Here is a 20,101-nt window from a genome sequence, read left to right on the forward strand (position 1 = left end):
CCCCCAACTGCTTCCCACGCGCCACAGCATTGGCTCCCCACTGTTTGGGTGTGTGTTCACAGTGTGTGTGTTTGTCTGTTCACTTCTCACTGCTGTGTGTGTGCACTTGGATGGGTGAAATACAGAGCACATCACTTCCCTTCCTTTCCTTTAAATTGGAATGGGAAAAGGGCTGTGAAAACATTCTTCAGTTTTTATTTTTATGTTCCACAAAAAAACACCAGATAATCGGGTTTGGAATGACGTGAGGGCGAACAAATGATATCTGAATTCTGTGTGTGTGTGTGTGTGTGTGTGTGTTTTCCACAAATCAATGCTAAATGCATGAACATCTAAACCAACCACAAACCATGTGCAGTAATGTACAGTTGAGGTCAAAAGTTTACATACACCTTGCAGAATCTGCAAAATGTTAATTCTTTTACCAAAATAAGAGGGATCGTACAAAATGCATGTTATTTTTTATGTAGTACTGACCTGAATAAGATATTTCACATAAAAGACATTTACATATAGTCCACAAGAGAAAATAATAATTGCATTTATATAAAATTACCCAGTTCAAAAGTTTACATACAGTTGATTCTTAATACAATGCTGTTACCTGAATGATCCACAGTTGTGTTTGTTTGTTTGTTTAGTGATAGTTGTTCATTAATCCCTTGTTTTTCCTGAAGAGTTAAACTGCCCGCTATTCTTCAGAAAAATCCTTCAGGTCCCACCGATTTTTCAAATATCTTATTCAGGTCAGTACTAAATAAATAAAATAACTTGCATTTTGTATGATCACTGTCATTTTGGTAAAATAATTAACATTTTGCAGATTCTGCAAGGTGTATGTAAACTTTTGACTTCAACTGTACATACAATAGAAGAGCAATGGGGTAGGCTTATAATGTGAAGCTTATATTTTTGTCCATAGCACACAGATGTGTGTTATAGGTGTGAGATGACTGTACTTCAAATGTATTTTTTCAGTAATCTATTTGCATCAGTTTTGTAATGTGGTCTTGCAAACACGTTTCATATTTTAAAGACTGTTTGCTCGCTAAGCTTTCACTGTAAGCGCATCACTGTACACACATTATCCATTCATACCAACCAACGGTTGCTGTCCACAGTTGCATTTAACCCAGAATATTCCTTTAACATATTTAGTAGCTCAGTATCTGGTAAAGACTCAGCTGGGTTTACTCACACAAAACTCCCACTGTCTTACTACAGATACAACAGTGCCATATTGGCACACAGCCTTTCTTTCTGAGTAACACACACAGACTCACACTTGATCTGTGATGGATGTAACCTGTCTGCACTCTATAATCATTCCTGCTGGAGCTCGGCTGGAGGAAATCCAGATGCATTCATGCACCCATCTGTTAGTTTTATCGATGCCTCCTCTCCTCAAAATGCACACACTCCATCTCTGTCCATTAACACACACACTCTCTCATCCCCAAACACACACTCTCCCAACAGACGCATCGCTCAGGCCCCCACAATTCAGCTGGCAGCTCATTCAGTCTGTGTTTTTCTATGATCTCATATGGTTTCCCAAGTGAACACAGGTCCTAAACAGCCACTAGACCAGAACTTTAATGCCATTTGTGAGGATCATAAGATCTGGCTGATAAACTAATATTAATTTTTCAGCTTGCTTTATAACTTCATGATTAAGACATGACACTGTACATTCATATTGCATTTTGCTAAAATTGAACCATGATGCATAAATAAACAAAAAACAACAATTAATCCTACAAGCCCAATTCCAGAAAAGTTGGGATGCCATAAAATTAAGAATATGTTATTTGTTCACTCTCTTCAACCTTTATTTAATTGACTAAAGTACAAAGAAAAAAATTCCAGCGTTTTCACTGGTCAACTTTTCGTTTTATTTTGTAAATATAAACAAATTTTGATTTTCATGGCTGCAACACACTCCAAAAAAGTTGGGACAGAAGCAAAATAAAAGTGAAAAGAAAAGTCTTTCACCAACTACCTCATGTAATATTGTGAAAGATTCAGGGAATACAGAAAAATGTCAGTCTGTGTAGGGCAAGGCAGGACACCTCAGGTGAATGTGGATGACCTACGAGCCCTCAGATTGAATTGCATAAGCGTCGTGCTGGGGTGTTAAATATAGCCACATGGACTCAGGAGTACTTCAGAAAAACCACTGTCACTTAACACACTCTGCAACTGCATCAATAAATGCAACTTGAATTGCTGTTACTTTAGCAGAAAGCTACACATCAATTCTGTGCAGGGATGCCATGGGGTTCTCTGGACCAGAGCTCATCTCAGATAGTCAAAAAGACAATGAAAATGTGTGCTGTGGTCAGACGAGTCCACGTTTCAGTATGTTTTTGGAAAAAATGGACATTGAGTTCTCAGTACCAAAGACCAAAGGGACCATCCAGACTTTCATCAGCAACAGATGCAAATGACTGTCATGGTTGAGGGATGCAGCAGAGCAAACAGCATTGGCGACTGGAATATCTGCGAAGGTACCACTTAAATGGAGGCATGTATTGAGATTGTACAGACACTATACTGCCATCAATATGACGTCTTTCATGGGTAGTCCATGGTTATTAGATCAAGACAATGCCAGGTCACATTCTGCATGTGCTACAATAGCATGGTTTCATAAACACATACTGAATGTTCTAGACTGGCCTGCCTGCAGTCCAGATCTGTCTCCTTTGCATGTATGGCCAGTCATGAAAAGGAGAATCAGACAACAACGATCACAGACTGCTGAGGATCTGAAGTTCATCATAAAGCTAGATTGGACAACAATTTTGCTATCTTCAACTCAATTCAAACAATTAAACATTGTAAATGGTTAAACATGCCTCTGTCCCAACTTTTTTGGAGCATGTTGCAGCCATGAAAATCAAAATTTGTTCATATTTACAAAATAAAATTAAAAGTTGGCCAGTAAACACATTTGGATTTTTATTCTTTGTAATTCAGTCAATTAAATAAAGGTTAAAATGAATGAACAGATAACATAATCTTTGGGTTTAATGGCAATTGACAAAACATCCCAACTTTTCTGGAATTGGGGCTGTATTTAAAAAAACTGATATTATTTTTATGGAAATTAAGACACCCACCAAATAATAGATGTTATTCTGGGTGGTTAGATTTATAAAGTGAAACATAAGACAATGATATTAGTGGTGAATATATATTTTTTCCTGCCTGCATGGCCTTGGCTACATCAATAATTTTTTTAAGAGGTGGAATACGTTTATATTAGTTTAACTGTCTTTCTATATTAATATACACCATCTAATAATAAAGGAATCATTAAACAATCATAAGTGGTCTGCAGATCCGCATGTGTGGACAAAATAAGAAAATGTGCTGTGTAAATAAGTGTAAAGCGCTCATTTGCCTACCGACACGGTTAACATCTGTTAATGCACAATTACCATTTTAGATCAACAGATAATACCATATGATTTCTATTTGAACTGAACGCATAATTCTAGGCTATTCGCTGCCGTTTTCAAAGCACAGTGCAAAAATGTGATATTTCATCACTGACACTCTTCACTGAACGCTCTTCCATCATTTAGAGCAGCGATTCACAAACTTTTTTGTCAGCCAAACCTCGAACATGTAACCTGAACATGTGAAAGTAACGAAGACTCTGATGTGTCTCAGTGAGACCTGTGTACTGTGGCCATGTAGGACGACAGATTCAGATTCCACCAAACCTTTAAAAGATGAGAAAACACAATCCCACGCGCAATGCCTACACAAGACAGCTATTCATAGCAACCTGTCACATAGCAAAGTCATATGAGCACTGAATTTTTAAAATCTTCTCTCAGCCCCCACAAATTTCTCTCACTCTCAAGAACCCAAGCACACCTCACTATCTCGCCTTTTAATTCAAAAGTTTTGTTTAAAGCAACATCAACTCTTTTTTGTTTATTTGAGCAATAAGTGACACAGAAAGTGTGATTACAGGAACAGCTCACCCACTTTGAAATATCTGTCATAATTTCCTAACCTTCGCGTTGTTCCAAATGCATTTTTTTTTTTTTTTTTTTTTTGTGGAACACTACGAAAAAAGTATAACAGAGGTCACATATTAACCTTGCCAGAGGAACACATCCGAAAAGTTGGTATTAATGGAAAATCTTGCATTCCAAAGCAGAATTGCACATTTAGAACGGAATTGTGAATTTCTTTTTAAATTTTAAATTCAAATTTTCACTAAACTGGCAAACAGCAAGCAGAGTTGCAATAAAGAGTGGTACACAGTGATGAAATTCATAGGTCACACTTCAGTTCACAGACCAATTCTCACTATTAACTATGACTTTTGCCTCAGTGCACTTCTATGCTCTTGCTGCTTATTAATAGTTAGTGAGGCAGGTATTAATTTATGTATAAGTTAGGAGAGATCTAATGAGATCTAAAAAACGGTCATGAAGAATAAGACATTATTATGTGCTTTATAAGTACTAATAAACAGCCAATATGCTAATAATATGCATTCTAATAAACAAATAGTGAGAATTAGTCCTTAAAGTGGGTTACACTTTACAATAAGGTCCCATTATTTATGCATTAACTAACTAACAATGAGCAAGACATTTGTTACTGCATTTTGTTCACTGTTCATTTCTGATATTAAAGGTGAAGTCCACTTCCAGAATAACAATTTACAAATAATTTACTCACCCCCTTGTCATCCAAGATGTTTATGTCTTTCTGTCTTCAGTCATGAAGGAATTATGGTTTTTGAGGAAAACATTTCAGGATTTTTCTCCATATAATGGACTTCATTGGTGCCCCGATTTTGAACTTCCAAAATGTAGTTTAAATGCAGCTTCAAAGCCTCTAAACGATCTCAGACGAGGAAGAAGGGTCTTATCTAGCGAAGCGATTGGTCATTTTTTTAAAAAAATAAAAATTTGTATACTTTTTAAGCACAAAAGCTCATATAGCACAGGCTCTAGGATGTGTGGTCACGACGCTACGAATCACGTCTAAGTTCATCATCTGTTTATTCCGGCTCAAAAAGGTAGAGTATGGAGAAAAACTCCATCTTGTTTTCTCCTACAACTTCAGAATCGTCCGACATCGTTGTACCTTTTTGTTTGTAAACAGTGTTTGACTTACTTGCACTTTTTTAATCTTTGCTTGTTCGCTTTGTAAACACTGGGTCTGTAGTTCTGCGTGTCCTTTTGACGTGATTCAACAGTACGTAGCGTTGTGGACGTGCATCCCAGAGCCTGTGCTGCATGAGCATTTGTGCTTAAAAAGTATACAATTTTTTATTTTACAAAAAAAATGACAGATCGTTTCACTAGATAAAACCCTTTTTCCTCGTCTGGGATCGTTTAGAGCCTTTGAAGCTGCATTTAAACTACATTTTGGAAGTTCAAAATCAGGGCACCAATGAAGTCCATTATATGGAGAAAAACCTGAAATGTTTTCCTCAGAAACCATAATTTCTTCATGACTGAAGACAGAAAGACATGAACATCTTGGATGACAAGGGGCTGAGTAAATTATTTGTGAATTGTTGTTCTGGAAGTGGACTTCTCCTTTAATAACAGATATTAATAATGTAATTAGTAATTAGTAAATGTTGAAATTAACATGAACTAAGATCAATAAATTCTTTAGAAGTATTTTTAATTGTTAGTTCATGTTAACTAATTTTAACAAATGGAACCTTATTGTAAAGTCTAACCGGTTACCATTCATTTATAACTACAGAAAAGAGAAAACTCTGAATTTTGACCTGCAGGCATACAGACTATAAATTAATGGACTATGGTGAAAGAACATCTTTGCAAATTTGAATATAACTTAGTAAATCCCACTGACTGCCATTTCAAATTCCAATTAAACGTCCTGTGTGTTGAGGACAACTCAATTCAGCTCCCAAATCTCATCGATGAGGGAACTGTTCAGCATTAGTTTTTAGATCTGCATATGTAGACAATTTGTGAGTTATGGTATAAAGGAAGACTTTCAGTAAATTCCAAGCTTTTCATAACAGCCTGAATATTCTTCAAAATTTATAAAATGTTCCGTTTTCTATTCCATAGAAAAATAAAGAAATAACAGCATACGGGTTTGGAGCAACCAGAGGATGAGATGACTGACTTTTCATTTCTGAATGAACATGTTCATTTATCATCACAGGAAAGAGGAGAAAAAAAGAGAATACATCTTCAACCAAAGGAAAATAATTAATTTGAAAGACAGACAAGTTATGAATGAGATAAATACTATTAAGAGGGAAATGAGATGGAGGGGAAAGGACAGTTCCATATCAAAGAGGGAAATCACAGCTGTCATATTGCTTTGTGTCATGCAACAGAGGTTGCCAAGGGTCAGGCGCAAACCCAAGGACCTCCCTCTTCCCTCCGACAAACAGCCTGTCTCTGATCCTTTAGAAATCCATTCAGGATATTCAGTAGCTTTGGTCTGCTTTCATCATGCGCAATGGGGAAAAGCAGACGTGGAAACAGACGGTGAAGGCAGAGAGCGAGTGTGTGCGCATGTGTGTAAGCCAAACGTCCTTGCACAGAGACACAGCTGTGAGAGAGAGCTTGGGGGGAAATGTGTTTTTCTCTTGCGCTGCTCTGCTCATGGGACTGATTGAACTGTCTTTCAATCTAAAAACACACCTAAACCAACAAAATTCTGATCTATACATCATCAACATCACCCAGCTGTGCTAATGAAGTATATTAAAATTAATGGCTGTGATTAATATTTTATACTTTTTATTATTATTTAACATTGGTGTTTTTTATTTCTGTTACTGGATATAAAAGAAAAAAAAGTTTTTAAAAAAAATGAAGCCTGTAAAAAATGTCTGCTGCAGCCTGAATCAATGGCTGTGCCCATAGAACGAGATTGTTCATTTAATTATGTAAAATTCAGCACAGATACGTCTTCTAAAAACACCAAACACAGTTTCTAATCATTAATTGAGTATTGGGAAACCAAGGAGGATGGTTTCATGCTATTCCGATGTATATTTTGTGACTTAAGAGGGAGCGCGCAGGCTATATTACATATTTTATTACAGAACTGCAAGAAAACAAGCATATCACAGCATATCACATTAAGATTATCGCATTTAAATTAGCCAAAGTTTAAAATAGTACTTACGACTAAAGACCATTTTAGATGATTAAATAAAAGGTTTGGGGGAAACGTATTGCATTAAACAATTATGCTTACATTTTTATGCACTTATTTTACAATTCAATCCTCAATAATTATATCAATTTAAAGTTGTAAAATAAACAAATATTTCCATAGAGGATTATTCAAAAATAACTATACTGATCATCCTGATAACGAGTCGTATCCTGCGTGATTAAGTGCAATTGAACAGCATTATACTGTATACAAAAACGTGGTTAATCACAATAAATACATTGCGAAAATAAACAAAATAATACAAAAAATAAATGTAAATCAGCCCAATTATTCCTCTGGGAGTAATTTGAGCAGTGTGCTGCTATTCATTACTGCCATGACTGTCAACAGCGGCAACAATCGCATCGATCAGATAACTTAATGTGAAACATTAAAATGAAGGATGACATACATGGTAGGGCATCTGTATAAATAAACGTTTATTGCTAAGTGCATCTAAATTAGTTTTATTTTCTTCACAAAACTGGAGTTTGTCCATTGCCAATAATGCAGACGGAAATTCCTTTACGCTACAAATTAGAACCAGATATGACAACACGAGGACTATAAAAAAAAAAAGGTTGTTACCAAGGGTTACTAAACTTTCTAGTCTGCATGCACCAACCACACGTAATCAACTGGAAAACTTTGAAATGGTATGTCTGCCTATATGCTGACACTAAATCATGTCAAAACTCTGTATACTTTGGGCTTTGTAGGATACACCATCTAAAAATGAAAAAATCCTCATCATTTACTGACCCAGGTAACACTCTTTCTTCTTATGAACAAGTGTAAGTGAAGCCGGATCAATAATTATACACGTGAACATAGACGGATATATGTAGATCGGGAGGCGCATTCCCTTCACAAACAAACGTAATCCACTGCATCTTCAGCGGCTCAGATGTCTGGAGTAAATGACGACCACTATGTTCATTATTACATCCAGCAACACAACACCGCAATCACTCAGTCAGAGATATTACAGGGAATTTACATCTCTGCTCCGGCATCGAAACAATGGTAATCGGACTGTTCCAGCTGATGTAAGACGGGTCTGAGGTAAGACACTCATGTCAATCAGCCATCGTGGGAGCGGCCTCTGTCACATTAACGTTCAAACAACATGTAAAAGTGAACTTTGCATCCGATGACCCCTTTAAATTTTTAACCAATAATACATCACTTCCAGGCAACTGACAGTTGACACATGCAGGAGAGCATTGTGAAATGCTGTCAGCACATTGTGAAGTGTGATGTAAGCTTATTCTGAAGCTCACACCAGCTCATTCACAATGTGTTGATGATTCATGAACCCACATATGACATTTGGCCAAAAATGGTTTACAGTTTAAAAAGTTTAAAAAATATTAGCATTTATCTTACGTTTTGCTTCAGAAGAAAAGCTATGTTTCCATAACCCTGTTTTTATGCAAATTTTGAAGTATCGAATCAGAAATGAGTGATCGTAATGTCAAACTGTGAAAAGAAAAAGAAAATCCCTTAATTCGCAAAAAACTTTCTACGCTTACTTAAGGTGGTTTTTGATGTGTGCAAAAAAAGTTTAATGCAAATATGAGAGACAGAAAAATGTGTTTGTGTTAAATTTCTCCATGCATATCAGAAAATGTCATGTGACTTTGCGCTATTGGACGACACAACCTGACTAACCTGTGAAAAGATCTATTGCACAGCATGTAAAATATAATGATCATTCTCAAATGCCTGAGCAAAGTCTGCTGTCAAAGCATTTCTGTGTAATTGCCTTCCAGAATTGTCTTACACCACTGCGTTCCTAAATAACGTCTGCTCGCTCTGAAGCGCAAGTAATCTATTATATATGAAAATGATTATATTCAGTGGCGTCTCCTACTTTTCTTAGTGATATTTAAGGCAGTTTATCAGGAAGTGATGATTTTGTTCTCTTTGACTCGTTGGATGGAAACGGTGCTTATTCACAAATGTTTTATGCACTAGTCATTCATACTCACAGAGATTTCTTTTCTAAAAATCTTCATCTGTGTTCATCTGAAGAAACAAAGTCATATACTGGAATAAGGGTGAGCAAATGAGGACAAAAATGTATTTCTGGGGTGGAACATCTCTATCTTAACATTGGAAAAAATAAACTGCACATATCTCCTTTAAGGAGACCTCATAGCAAGTGTGTCAGGTCACACATAAGCCAATCCGACACTAAATTATAATGGTTTTAATGGCACTGTTAACAAGCAATGAACATTTAAACACATTTACACCCTGAGATAGGTTTCACTCGCTTATTCCCTGACCTTCATTCAGCTCTCACTTTATGACTCAAATCACTTTATTATCTCACTTTATCATCTTACATAAAAATTAAACTGCCGCCCCTGGAGTCACCTCTCCTGTCCTTTTCAACTAACCATTACACAGAATTACCTCAGTATGGCTCAATTTGTCTTGAACCAATCTTCTGTATTCAGCAAGGGCAAACGAATTAGATCAATTTCAGCCGCCATCATTGAATCCTCAAGAACATCGTTAGCCAGAAACAGCGAAGAAAAGATGAGTGCAGGAGACGATAAGAACAAACATTTGCTGTTGATGGATCCAGCTCAGCCAGGAGGCATTTCACTGTTTTCCATCCTGGACGTTCCTTGTTAGCAGAATAATAAGTTGGTGTAATTGAGCCATTCATTATCCCTGATGTTTTTACTGGTGCAAACACACACACACACACACACACACACACACGCACATACACAGCCACTTTGGAGATGTGTCCAAGATGCTAAATAGGAAGAGGAAGAAGACTGGTGTTTTAGGCGTAATTTGAGGATACGCAGAGGGCATTTCTGACACCATTTAGGAGTCAAGCCCATTTTTTCCAGCTGGTTTTCAACAGGATGGTCTGGTTTCAAAGTTTTAGACGGGTTTCAGGCACTTGTTAACTGGATAAACTGTTTAGGCTATTTTTGGATGTTTCAGTATTCAGTTCTTAAAACATTGGTGCAAAAGCCAAGCACTTAAAAAAAATAAAATAAAATAAATAAATGACACAAAACAGGCTCTCTGCTTCTACAATGAGGTGACAATCAGACACACAGAGAGTTATAAATACATTCAATAACAGAGCCAGTTTTGAAGACTCTTTCCACATGTAAATGAGATATACCTAAAGCAACAGCTCTACTGCTTGTTTTCAAGGACAACTGCATGGTAAATGTCTAATCTAGAAGAAAACCATTTTTATCGCTCACCATACCAAATGTTCAGAAGCACTCTGGAAGCACTAGATAAAGATTATTACATTTCAATTTTGAGCAGACCTTTAATATAAAAATACCAATATAAAAATCAAAGAACCGTTTTTACTTTTTTCTTTTCCATTTACACTCTATTATGTATGATTCACCAAAGCACATTATTCAGAATGAGCACTGGTGAACCATGAAGAACTTTATTGCTCCACCTCTGAAGCAACTTCCCTTTTCAGCTGACATCATGTAGGTCTTGTGCATATACTAGCTGTAAAAAGTAATGTTAAAAAATAATTACACTTTATATTAAGATGTCCGTGTATTTATACATTTAAGTACTGACTAATATTAATTAACTACATGTACTTACTTTATGGTTAGGGTTAGGATAAGGGTTTGGCTTAGGGTTACTTACATGTACATGCATTATTAACAAGGACATCTTAAAAAATAAGTCTTACCAAAATAATGATGACCAAATAGCTACTAATTTATTCAGACCCTTCATTGTTTAAAAATGTTTTGTACTGTTTTCACTTATATTTCTCTCCTGATGGAGATGAATTTCTTGTTAATCCATTTAATCCCACCTGTCACAATAGTATTTGTAAAAAAGGTTTTTATTTATAAAGCTCTAAAAACCTTACTGACTGATGTTTTAGTGTACTTCCTGCAAATATGGAAAAAATAAAGGGTCTCAATTAAGTATGTGCAGTTTCACAGGATTAGATTTCACAGAGCAGTTTATTTTCTGTTTTCACCTTGAGAAGATGATGACTGCATCAAAGCTCCAAAACGAAAGGCTAGTAAAGTATGTTAACATAAAGATATGAGAAAGATTTTTGGTACACATTATCTTTAAAAGGAGAGGTCCACTTCCAGAACAACAATTTACAAATAATTTACTCACCCCCTTGTCATTCAAGATGTTCATGTCTTTCTTCAGTCGTAAAGAAATTATGTTTTTTGAGGAAAACATTTCAGGATTTTTCTCCATATAATGGACTGATATGGTGAAAATAACAGATCGTTTCACTAGATAAAACCCTTCTTCCTCAGCTGGGATCATTTACAACCGCATTTTGGATCGTTTGAAGCTGCATTTAAACTGCATTTTGAAGTTCAAAATCGGGGCACCATATCAGTCCATTATATGGAGAAAAATCCTGAAATGTTTTCCTCAAAAAACATAATTTCTTTACGACTGAAGAAAGAAAGACATGAACATCGTGAATGACAAGGGGGTGAGTACATTATCTGTAAATTGTTGTTCTGGAAGTGGACTTCTTTAAGGTGTCTAGTATCAATATATGAATTCACATATATTCAGTTTTGTTTATGTTGATGGTCATAATAGTGACCGGTGGGATAACAGTGAACTTAGGTTTACAATATAAATCGACACAAAAATGTTGCAATGACAAAACATTGCACCAAATTAAAAATTCAAATGTTACAAAAAATTTACAGTATTGATGTTGTACTACTGGTAGCACTAATATAAAAAATTTATGCTATATTTTACAAAAAAGTAACAATTTTGAAATACGTTGACGGTTCTATTTGTTTGTCTTTTATCTCAGTGTTCCTGTCAATGTCGTATAAGGTTTTTTATGCATAATAGTAACTCTAGAATGTGATCAAAGAGTGTAAAATCGCTGGGCTAAGGTTTATAACACTTTTTTGACTGAAGAAATATGTTAATTCAGTATACACATTATCCTACTGGTCACAATTGTGACCAACCATAAAACTTTTCCAAAAAAATAATACTTTTTTAAAAATAATTATTGATTATTTCAAAGGGTTATTAATGACACAGTATTTGGATATTTTCATGTCTGGGAAAAATCTGGGATTAAATGGGTTAATTACTGTGAAGCTGCTTTGAAACAATCTGTATTTTATAAAGCACGATATAGTTAAAGAGACAGAGGGTTGTTTTCCCATGAAGGACAATGGAAAAAAGGTGGATTAATGCTACAGTGATGAGTGATTAATGGATGAACTTGAACGAACTGAATGAACTGGAATTTCGACATTGGGTTATTTCTCGTTATGATTCTGTGAAGAAAGACAGTCTTTTTGCATGAAAATTTAAAACAAAAACTGTTCTTTGAAGTAAATCAAAGGGCATATATGATGGATACAGCCCTTTGTCTTTTTTGGGAGTTATTGATGGTTGCCAGGCCGTTGCTGTACAGTTGCTAATGTGTTTTTGAGTGGTTATTGATGCATTGCTGTGCAGATGCTAGGGTGTGATGGGTAGTTTTATACTGGTCCACCCACACCACAGTATGATGTTCATATCACTAGAAAAGGTGTTTCTTCAAGGATGCAAGAGAGTCAGTTAGATGAGCAAATCAAACAGAGATAAACTAAAAGAGAAAAATCGCAAAGCACGTCTAAAATAACACAGTCCAACAGATACACCAGCGAATAAAGTTTCAGAGGAAGAAAGTGTCCCTTTTGCCTCCCTGGAGATCACTGTGTTCTCATTAAACTCTTGTAGTATGAATTTGAGGGGGAACAGCTAGTCAATAGACTTCACTGCACTAAAACCGGCTGATTATCCTGACAATGCAACAAAGCCTTTTGCATGCTCACAGTCAGTCCACAAATCAACCTCAATGAGTCAGACTGGCAGAAATAAACTAATTACAAAGTAAACACTTCAACCACTTACTTTCAATCACATCTGAATCAAATAAACCTGAATTTACTGATCTGTAAGTGATATAGTTTTTAATGAGCACTCAGTTCAGTTAAAGCACTCATTATGAATTTTAATATATTACTGTAGAAGGCAAAATTGCTTTAAACTCTTCTTTAAATAAATTCTATTACCATAAAGATGCAAAAATACAATAGCATTTGTTGTTTGTAAATAGTGTATAGACAGTAAAAACTGTAAAGACATCAAATGGATATGTAACATGAATCTGAGCCATCACTAGACATGCTTTGGCTTAATGCAGCAGTCCAGAACAACATTCATGCAAGTTACAACATGAATCCTCTCTTTACTGATGTCAGGGTCCTCCCATTTTCACATTATTGATGCACCACTACTAATATGACTTTTATCCTTTCTTCCTTCTTACATACATGTGATTAATTCATGTGATAAATACACTGTGTGTGTGTGTGTGTGTGTGTGTGTGTACTTGTGTGTGTGCAAATGCACACAGCATACCATTTTCGAAACTCAATTGTCAGGCTTAAGCTTAGTACAAAAAACCCCCAAACAAACATTGATTTTACTTATACACACACGTCTGATAGGAGACATTTTCAAGTTTAAAAACTAAGGTTTAGATTCAGCTGATTCGGTTTCTACACGGACTGTGCTGCTGATGTTCTTGCGTTTATGTAACTCATTCAGGTCAGTGAGTCGACTATACTTGTCATGCATGTATAAATGGGGCTGTGGTGGGTACAGCCAACCCTCTACATTGCAAGTTAATGCAACTAAATTCTGCGTCAGGCAACTAAATAAAGTCTGTCGCAGGCTATTAGCAAATAAACTGATTTCACTCACCAGTGATCGAGTTAGAGGCCAAGAATACTTTTAGAACAGATATTATTTCACTGCATATTTTGTCTTACGAGCGCCTACGCTAGAACAGTCTGACTGAGCATTAGTGATGGATCACTCATGAACCTTTTGTGAATATTTGTGCAACGTCTCTTTTATATGACTCAGCATTAAGAAGCTCTCAGAGAGTGAATTCATTGTTTTGTGCCCACTCTTGTGTGATTTTCTTTTGTTGAGAAGCGAAATGACTCAGGAGGTGAACTATCCTGTGTTACCTGTACACAGCCTACCCTAGTAAAAAAGTAATATATTTAAAGTACATTCATGTCATACTAACTATAGTTCAAATCTATTAATATATTTACTGATCTATCGCTTGAGACTTACCGATATGAACATTTTGATTAAACTTTATTTGGAGGACTACTTGTGAACAATGTGTGAAGTTGAAATACCTGCAATAGTTTCACTTTAGCACAATCAAATATACTTCAGTATATCTTTATTTGGGTTTCAGCACTACTTCTACACAATTAAGGTGCATTAAGTACAAAATTGTTCCAATTTAGCAGACTTTACCAGTTTAGTATACTAAAAGTACAATTGCAGAGTATTTTTATTAAAGGGGTCACCGGATGCTAAGTTCACTTTTACATGCTGTTTGAACATTAATGTGTGTTGGCAGTGTATGTACAAATCTACCCTATAATGGTAATGAACATAGTGGTCGTCATTTACTCCCGACATCTGAGCCGCTGAAGATGCAGTGGATTACGTTTGTTTGTGAAGGGAATGCGCCTCCCGATCTACATAAATGCGTCTATGTTCACGCAAATCATTCATGATCCAGCTTCACTTACAGCAGAAGTGAGTATAAGTGTTTTTTGCTGAGCTGATTTTGACAAGGTAAAAAGGGTGTTGTTTTACACTACTATTGAGAATTTTTAATCAAAGTATATTATAGACTTTTCATTAAGACCCTAAAGAATCATATCAACTTGTGGAAAATGGGCATCCGATGACCCCTTTAAGTACATTTGTAGCATACTTAACATGAATAAATGTATTTCAAATACAAATATTTATTTTTCACTATAGGGTATGTGGCTTTCATATAACAAAAGAATAAACACCTCAGACAAGAATACAGTTGAATAGTGAATTAGTCATTAATCATTTCTCATAATTTGTCTTTGCACTTGTAAAAAATGATTTCATTAAGTTGTAAATAAAACAAAGATTATTGGAATACGTTATTAAAGAAAATACTATTCTTTCTACTTGAAAATTTTATGTTTAATTCAGGGTGTTACTTGCTTCTTTGTAATTATTTCAAAATTTCAAGCAATTTTTTCCAAAAAAATTTCATACCATTTACTTTCCAGTGTGGCTGGTATTATCATGATTTTCTATTTGAGAATATGATCACGTTTTGTGTAAGTAGAAACGCTGGAAGAATTTAGTTATTGAAAACGTAACATTTTAATTGAACTCTTCTGCACCACAGACAGTTGTGTTTTTTTCTGCATCTTCAGTGCACTATTCCCACTGATATGAATAAATCTGACTGATGTTAACTATATTTTCTACATTAAAAAATATAAAGAAAAAACACTAGACAAGGTTTGGAAAACCTCCTTACTGAAATTAAACCTCAAAAGTGAATAATCTGAACTTCTTGTCATGGAAAGCAACTTCGTTAAGAGTCACCCATAAATGGCACATAAATAGCACATGAGACCTTCACTATAAAACTTCTTTTATAGTGAGACTCACAGAGTCTGATGTTAGCACGTTGCTTAGATGATGACTTTCAACACACTAACTGGGTGAGGCAGATAACTTTTCGCCTGGATGAACCTTAAATGAAGCATGGTGTGACTATGTGCAATACTGGTTTGATGTTTGGTTAGTGTGTTTCACACAATGATAAAATCGTCAACTGTCTGGAAAAATAACAGCTAATTTCTGAGTAAAAGTGTTTGAGATGGAAATCCACAGATGTGAGTGCTTAACTCTAAAACATTCTTACAGACCATCTGAATAGTATTAATAAATTGCACTAATCGTAAAAAGTCTAAATTATTACCTCCATGTACAAAGCCATGCAGAGTGCAGTCAGACGGGCCGACGAGGTGGATCAGACTCGACTGGCTATATGCCACAGTATAGGGCTCTAAGAAAGAAAAGAGAAAAGAAAGCAAAACACAATAAATACACACATAATTTAATATAAAGATCTGCAAATAAAAGCAAAAGCACAAGACTTGTTATCTGAGCAATAAGTACGTAAATAAAAAAATAAATATATATATATGCATACATATTTTCCTATTGCCACAAAAGACACTTTATTCTTCATGTTTTTTCCATTATTGGACAATTAACTTCATAGTTCTTCATAGAAATGTTTATACATACCTTTTGTTTGTCTATCTGTGCAGCATCAGAGCAAAATAAAATAAAATGAAATCAAGGTGAGGCTCAATTCATAAAACTTTTACAGATAGATGAAATATCCAACAAGCAGACCAATCATTAACATAAATATTAAAAATGGCCAAGAAACTATGATGTGTTTTGGACATGTACCAGTGGTTCTCAAACTGTGGTGCATGAGGTGACGGAGAAGGTTACGTGGAGAAAATGCTGAGCTTTGCCATTCATTTAATTCTACCCCAATTTAAAGTAACAAAACGGAGCATGTATTTCTGACAAGCAAAATACCGCTTTTAGTATAAAACAGGAAAATTGGAGTGCCGTAAACTGTGAAATTATATCAGATTACTTCATCTTTTGCGGTCAAAACTGACTGCATTCACACCAGCAGCTTGCGTATGATAGGATTCCCACAAAGAAACTTATGCTGCTTTAGCAAATCGCACGGCTCTTCACTGTATCTTTAAAGTAGATTTGTAGCACTTAATAGCATGAAGAACAAATATTGCCACAGACTGTAATTAGAGATCGACTTAAGAAACTTCGATACAGCCCTGTGCGAGTTAATGTTTTTCCAGGTTTAAAATACGAGCAAGAACGCAGTTTTGTCTGAATATCCAAACGATTGCAACGAAAAGGTAATATTAAGTGAACTTTTACATTTGACAGAATTGTACAATTTAAATGTAGCCTACATTTTAAACACAATATTGTCAATATTGTATGTTATATTTTGCAAGAAAACATGCACCATATTTTGCACCTTGTCATCCAAGATGTTCATGTCTTTCTGTCTTCAGTCGTGAAGAAATAACGTTTTTTGAGGAAAACATTTCAGGATTTTTCTCCATTTAATGGACTTCATTGGTGCCCCGATTTTGAACTTCCAAAATTTAGTTTAAATGCAGCTTCAAAGGCTCTAAACGATCCCAGACGAGGAAGAAGGGTCTTATCTAGCGAAATGATCGGTCATTGTTTTTCAAAAAATAAAAATTTGTATACTTTTTAAGCACAAAATCTCATGTAGCACAGGCTCTGGGATGTGCGTTCACGATGCTACGAATTAGTGATGGCTCGTTCTTCAACGATTCTTTCATTTTGAACGAATCTTTAATGTGACTCAGGATGAACGAGTCGTCTCGGGGAGTGATTCGTTCAGTCGTGCATGCGCAACATCCTATTAGGTTCTGTACTGGAATTAGTTCACCTGTTTTGAGTCTTCGGGTTTTTCGAGTCGTTCGTTCATCTTATGTGGCTGTCACGTGATAAACGAACGACTCAAACCCGAAAACTTGTCAGATAAGAGGTGAGGTGAGCTAATCATAGACTAAAGACCCAGGTAAACAATAAATTAATTTTTTCTGTTTCTTTTAGCATTATAGTTTTGTCTTGTTTGTAGTGTGATCAACGTTTGTGTAAGCAGTAGATGTGTTAGGGAAGTAACACGTAACATTTTTATTATATTTTTTCTAAAATGAACGAAATGACTCGAAAAAAGATTTGTTTATTTTGCTGAACGAGACTCAAAGGTCCCAGTCTGTAAAATGATCTGAACGTCCCATCACTGCTACGAATCACGTGTAAGTTCATCGTCTGTGTACTGAGTATGGGTTGAAAAACTCCATCTTATTTTCTCCTACAACTTGAGAGGAGGACATCGTTGTACCTTTTTGTTTGTAAACAGAGTTTACAAACTTACTTGCACTTCCTTAGCCTTTGCACGTTCGCTTTGTAAACACTGGGTCTGTAGTTCCGCGCGACCTTTCGACGTGATTCAATAGTACGTAGTGTCGAGGACACGCATCCCAGAGCCTGTGCTACATGAGCTTTTGTGCTTAAAAAGTATTAAAAAAAATGTATTTAAAAAAAAAAAATAGATCATTACTCTAGATAAGACCCTTCTTCCTCGGCTGGGATCGTTTAGAGCCTTTGAAGCTGCATTTAAACTACATTTTGGAAGTTCAAAATGAAGTCCATTATATGGAGAAAAATCCTGAAATGTTTTCCTCAAAAAACATAATTTCTTTTCGACTGAAGACAGAAAGACATGAACATCTTGGATGACAAAGGGGTTAAGTAAATTATTTGTGAATTGTTGTTCTGGAAGTGGACTTCTCCTTTAATGGTTTAAGGGGACAAAATATCCCTTAATGGAAAAGGTGTGACTGTGGTCTAAGTGGGGGTACTCAGAAGAATGTTAAATGCCCCAGAGGGTTAGCCACTGTAAAAAGTTTGAGAACCACTGCACTATGGTAATACAGTGTTTTTGGACAAAGACCATGGAAAACTTTTCAGTAAATTAAAGTACATCATTTCGTTGGCATTTTGTTTTTGTATGCTTATCATTCAGTACTATGGCATCAAAAAATGCTATCACCATCTGATATCATTATTGTACTATGGTGTTTTACATCTGCAATACATTGACTGGTAAGATCCATGCAATCACTAACACAACAAAGACACAAGCTCAGTGAGGATAAGCATGTGTAATGACATAAAGGAGGAAGTGTTACCTGGAAGAGAGACAGACATGATGACCTCACCATTCCTCTCTTTGGTCTCTATTCGCTCAAATTTCTGGGCCTCATATCTCTTTTTACCTGCTTCCTCTTGTTCTAGGCTGGAATACTGCAATGGACAAAACACACTCTGGTAGACAACAAGTGACTTGTTTGTAAAAAGATAAAAGTCAGCAGGATTTAGAAATGTTGGAAAATCTTAGCAAAATTATTTGGCACTACATGAGCTCTGTCCCAAAATATGCACTACACACTATGAACTCATGCACAATGTACTCAACTTTGTAGTGTATGACTTATAAATGAGCCAATGTTGCAATTAAAGCTGCAATAGTTGTGTGCATGAACTGCCCATTTTTTCTGTTACAGTGCATTGTATGTGCATTGTAAAGCACACTTTTTCTTTTTGGAATTTTCAGTATAAACACACTACTTGCACTATTTATACTACAAAATGGCAGAGAGCAGTGCATAAATATGCAGTTTGGGACACATCTCTTGACATTTATAAAAAAAAAATGCATAAATGTCCACTTCAATAAAGTCCACAGATGAATGTCTGATTGTACATTTTGACGTAAACACCAGAGTACATCTCTATAAGCAGGCTCTGGTAAAAAGCAAAATGAAGCTTAAGTGTGTTATTCATTGTAAAACATCTGACTTTTATTAACTGAAGAGTCATCATGGAAAGTATGTGACAACATATAAACAGGTACTGAAATTTGAATTGATACGAATTGAATGTTCTAATGCCTTCAGAGAAAAGACAATGTGTTCACTGACGTACAGACTCTTACCTCAATAGGAGGAACTTCAATGATTTTGGCCACATTTTGAAGGGACAGTGGGACATACCATAAAGTTGCCTTGTTGGTCAATTTTTTGGCACCTACAAACATGGATAATTAATATGAGCATAATCAAAATGAATGTGAATCTCTTCAGATGCAATGCATTTATTACACAGAGGAAGGTAACTGTAGAGTAGAGTAATCGTAACATGTTACTGTACATCTGAGATATTCCAAAAACCACAGGAGCTCCTGAGATTTTGTTAAAGGGTCACAGAAAAGACAGAGCCACAAAAACATACTGAAAAACAAAATCCAGGCTTGTACAAGCAGAGACCTGGACATTTTTAAGACCCAGATCAAAAA

The 20,101-nt window shown here is 35.6% G+C and overlaps 1 protein-coding gene across 5 annotated transcripts in view; it reads right to left on the reverse strand.

Annotated features, from left to right (window-relative positions):
- The window catches only part of acot7 (acyl-CoA thioesterase 7), a 70,548-nt gene that overhangs the window by 34,004 nt on the left and 16,443 nt on the right, over positions 1–20,101 (reverse strand). For 3 of the 5 annotated variants that reach the window (XM_051116420.1, XM_051116418.1, XM_051116422.1), the window contains exons 4-7: positions 19,742–19,833; positions 18,936–19,050; positions 16,402–16,416; positions 16,070–16,156 (exon numbers count right to left, since the gene is read on the reverse strand). In XM_051116420.1, the coding sequence (XP_050972377.1) occupies positions 16,070–16,156; positions 16,402–16,416; positions 18,936–19,050; positions 19,742–19,833 (309 nt within the window). The remainder of the gene's footprint in view (positions 1–16,069; positions 16,157–16,401; positions 16,417–18,935; positions 19,051–19,741; positions 19,834–20,101) is intronic. The other 2 variants (XM_051116421.1, XM_051116419.1) reach the window with 1 other exon arrangement.

This window comes from Labeo rohita, chromosome 8, assembly GCF_022985175.1.
Source record: "Labeo rohita strain BAU-BD-2019 chromosome 8, IGBB_LRoh.1.0, whole genome shotgun sequence".
Lineage (NCBI taxonomy): Eukaryota > Metazoa > Chordata > Actinopteri > Cypriniformes > Cyprinidae > Labeo > Labeo rohita.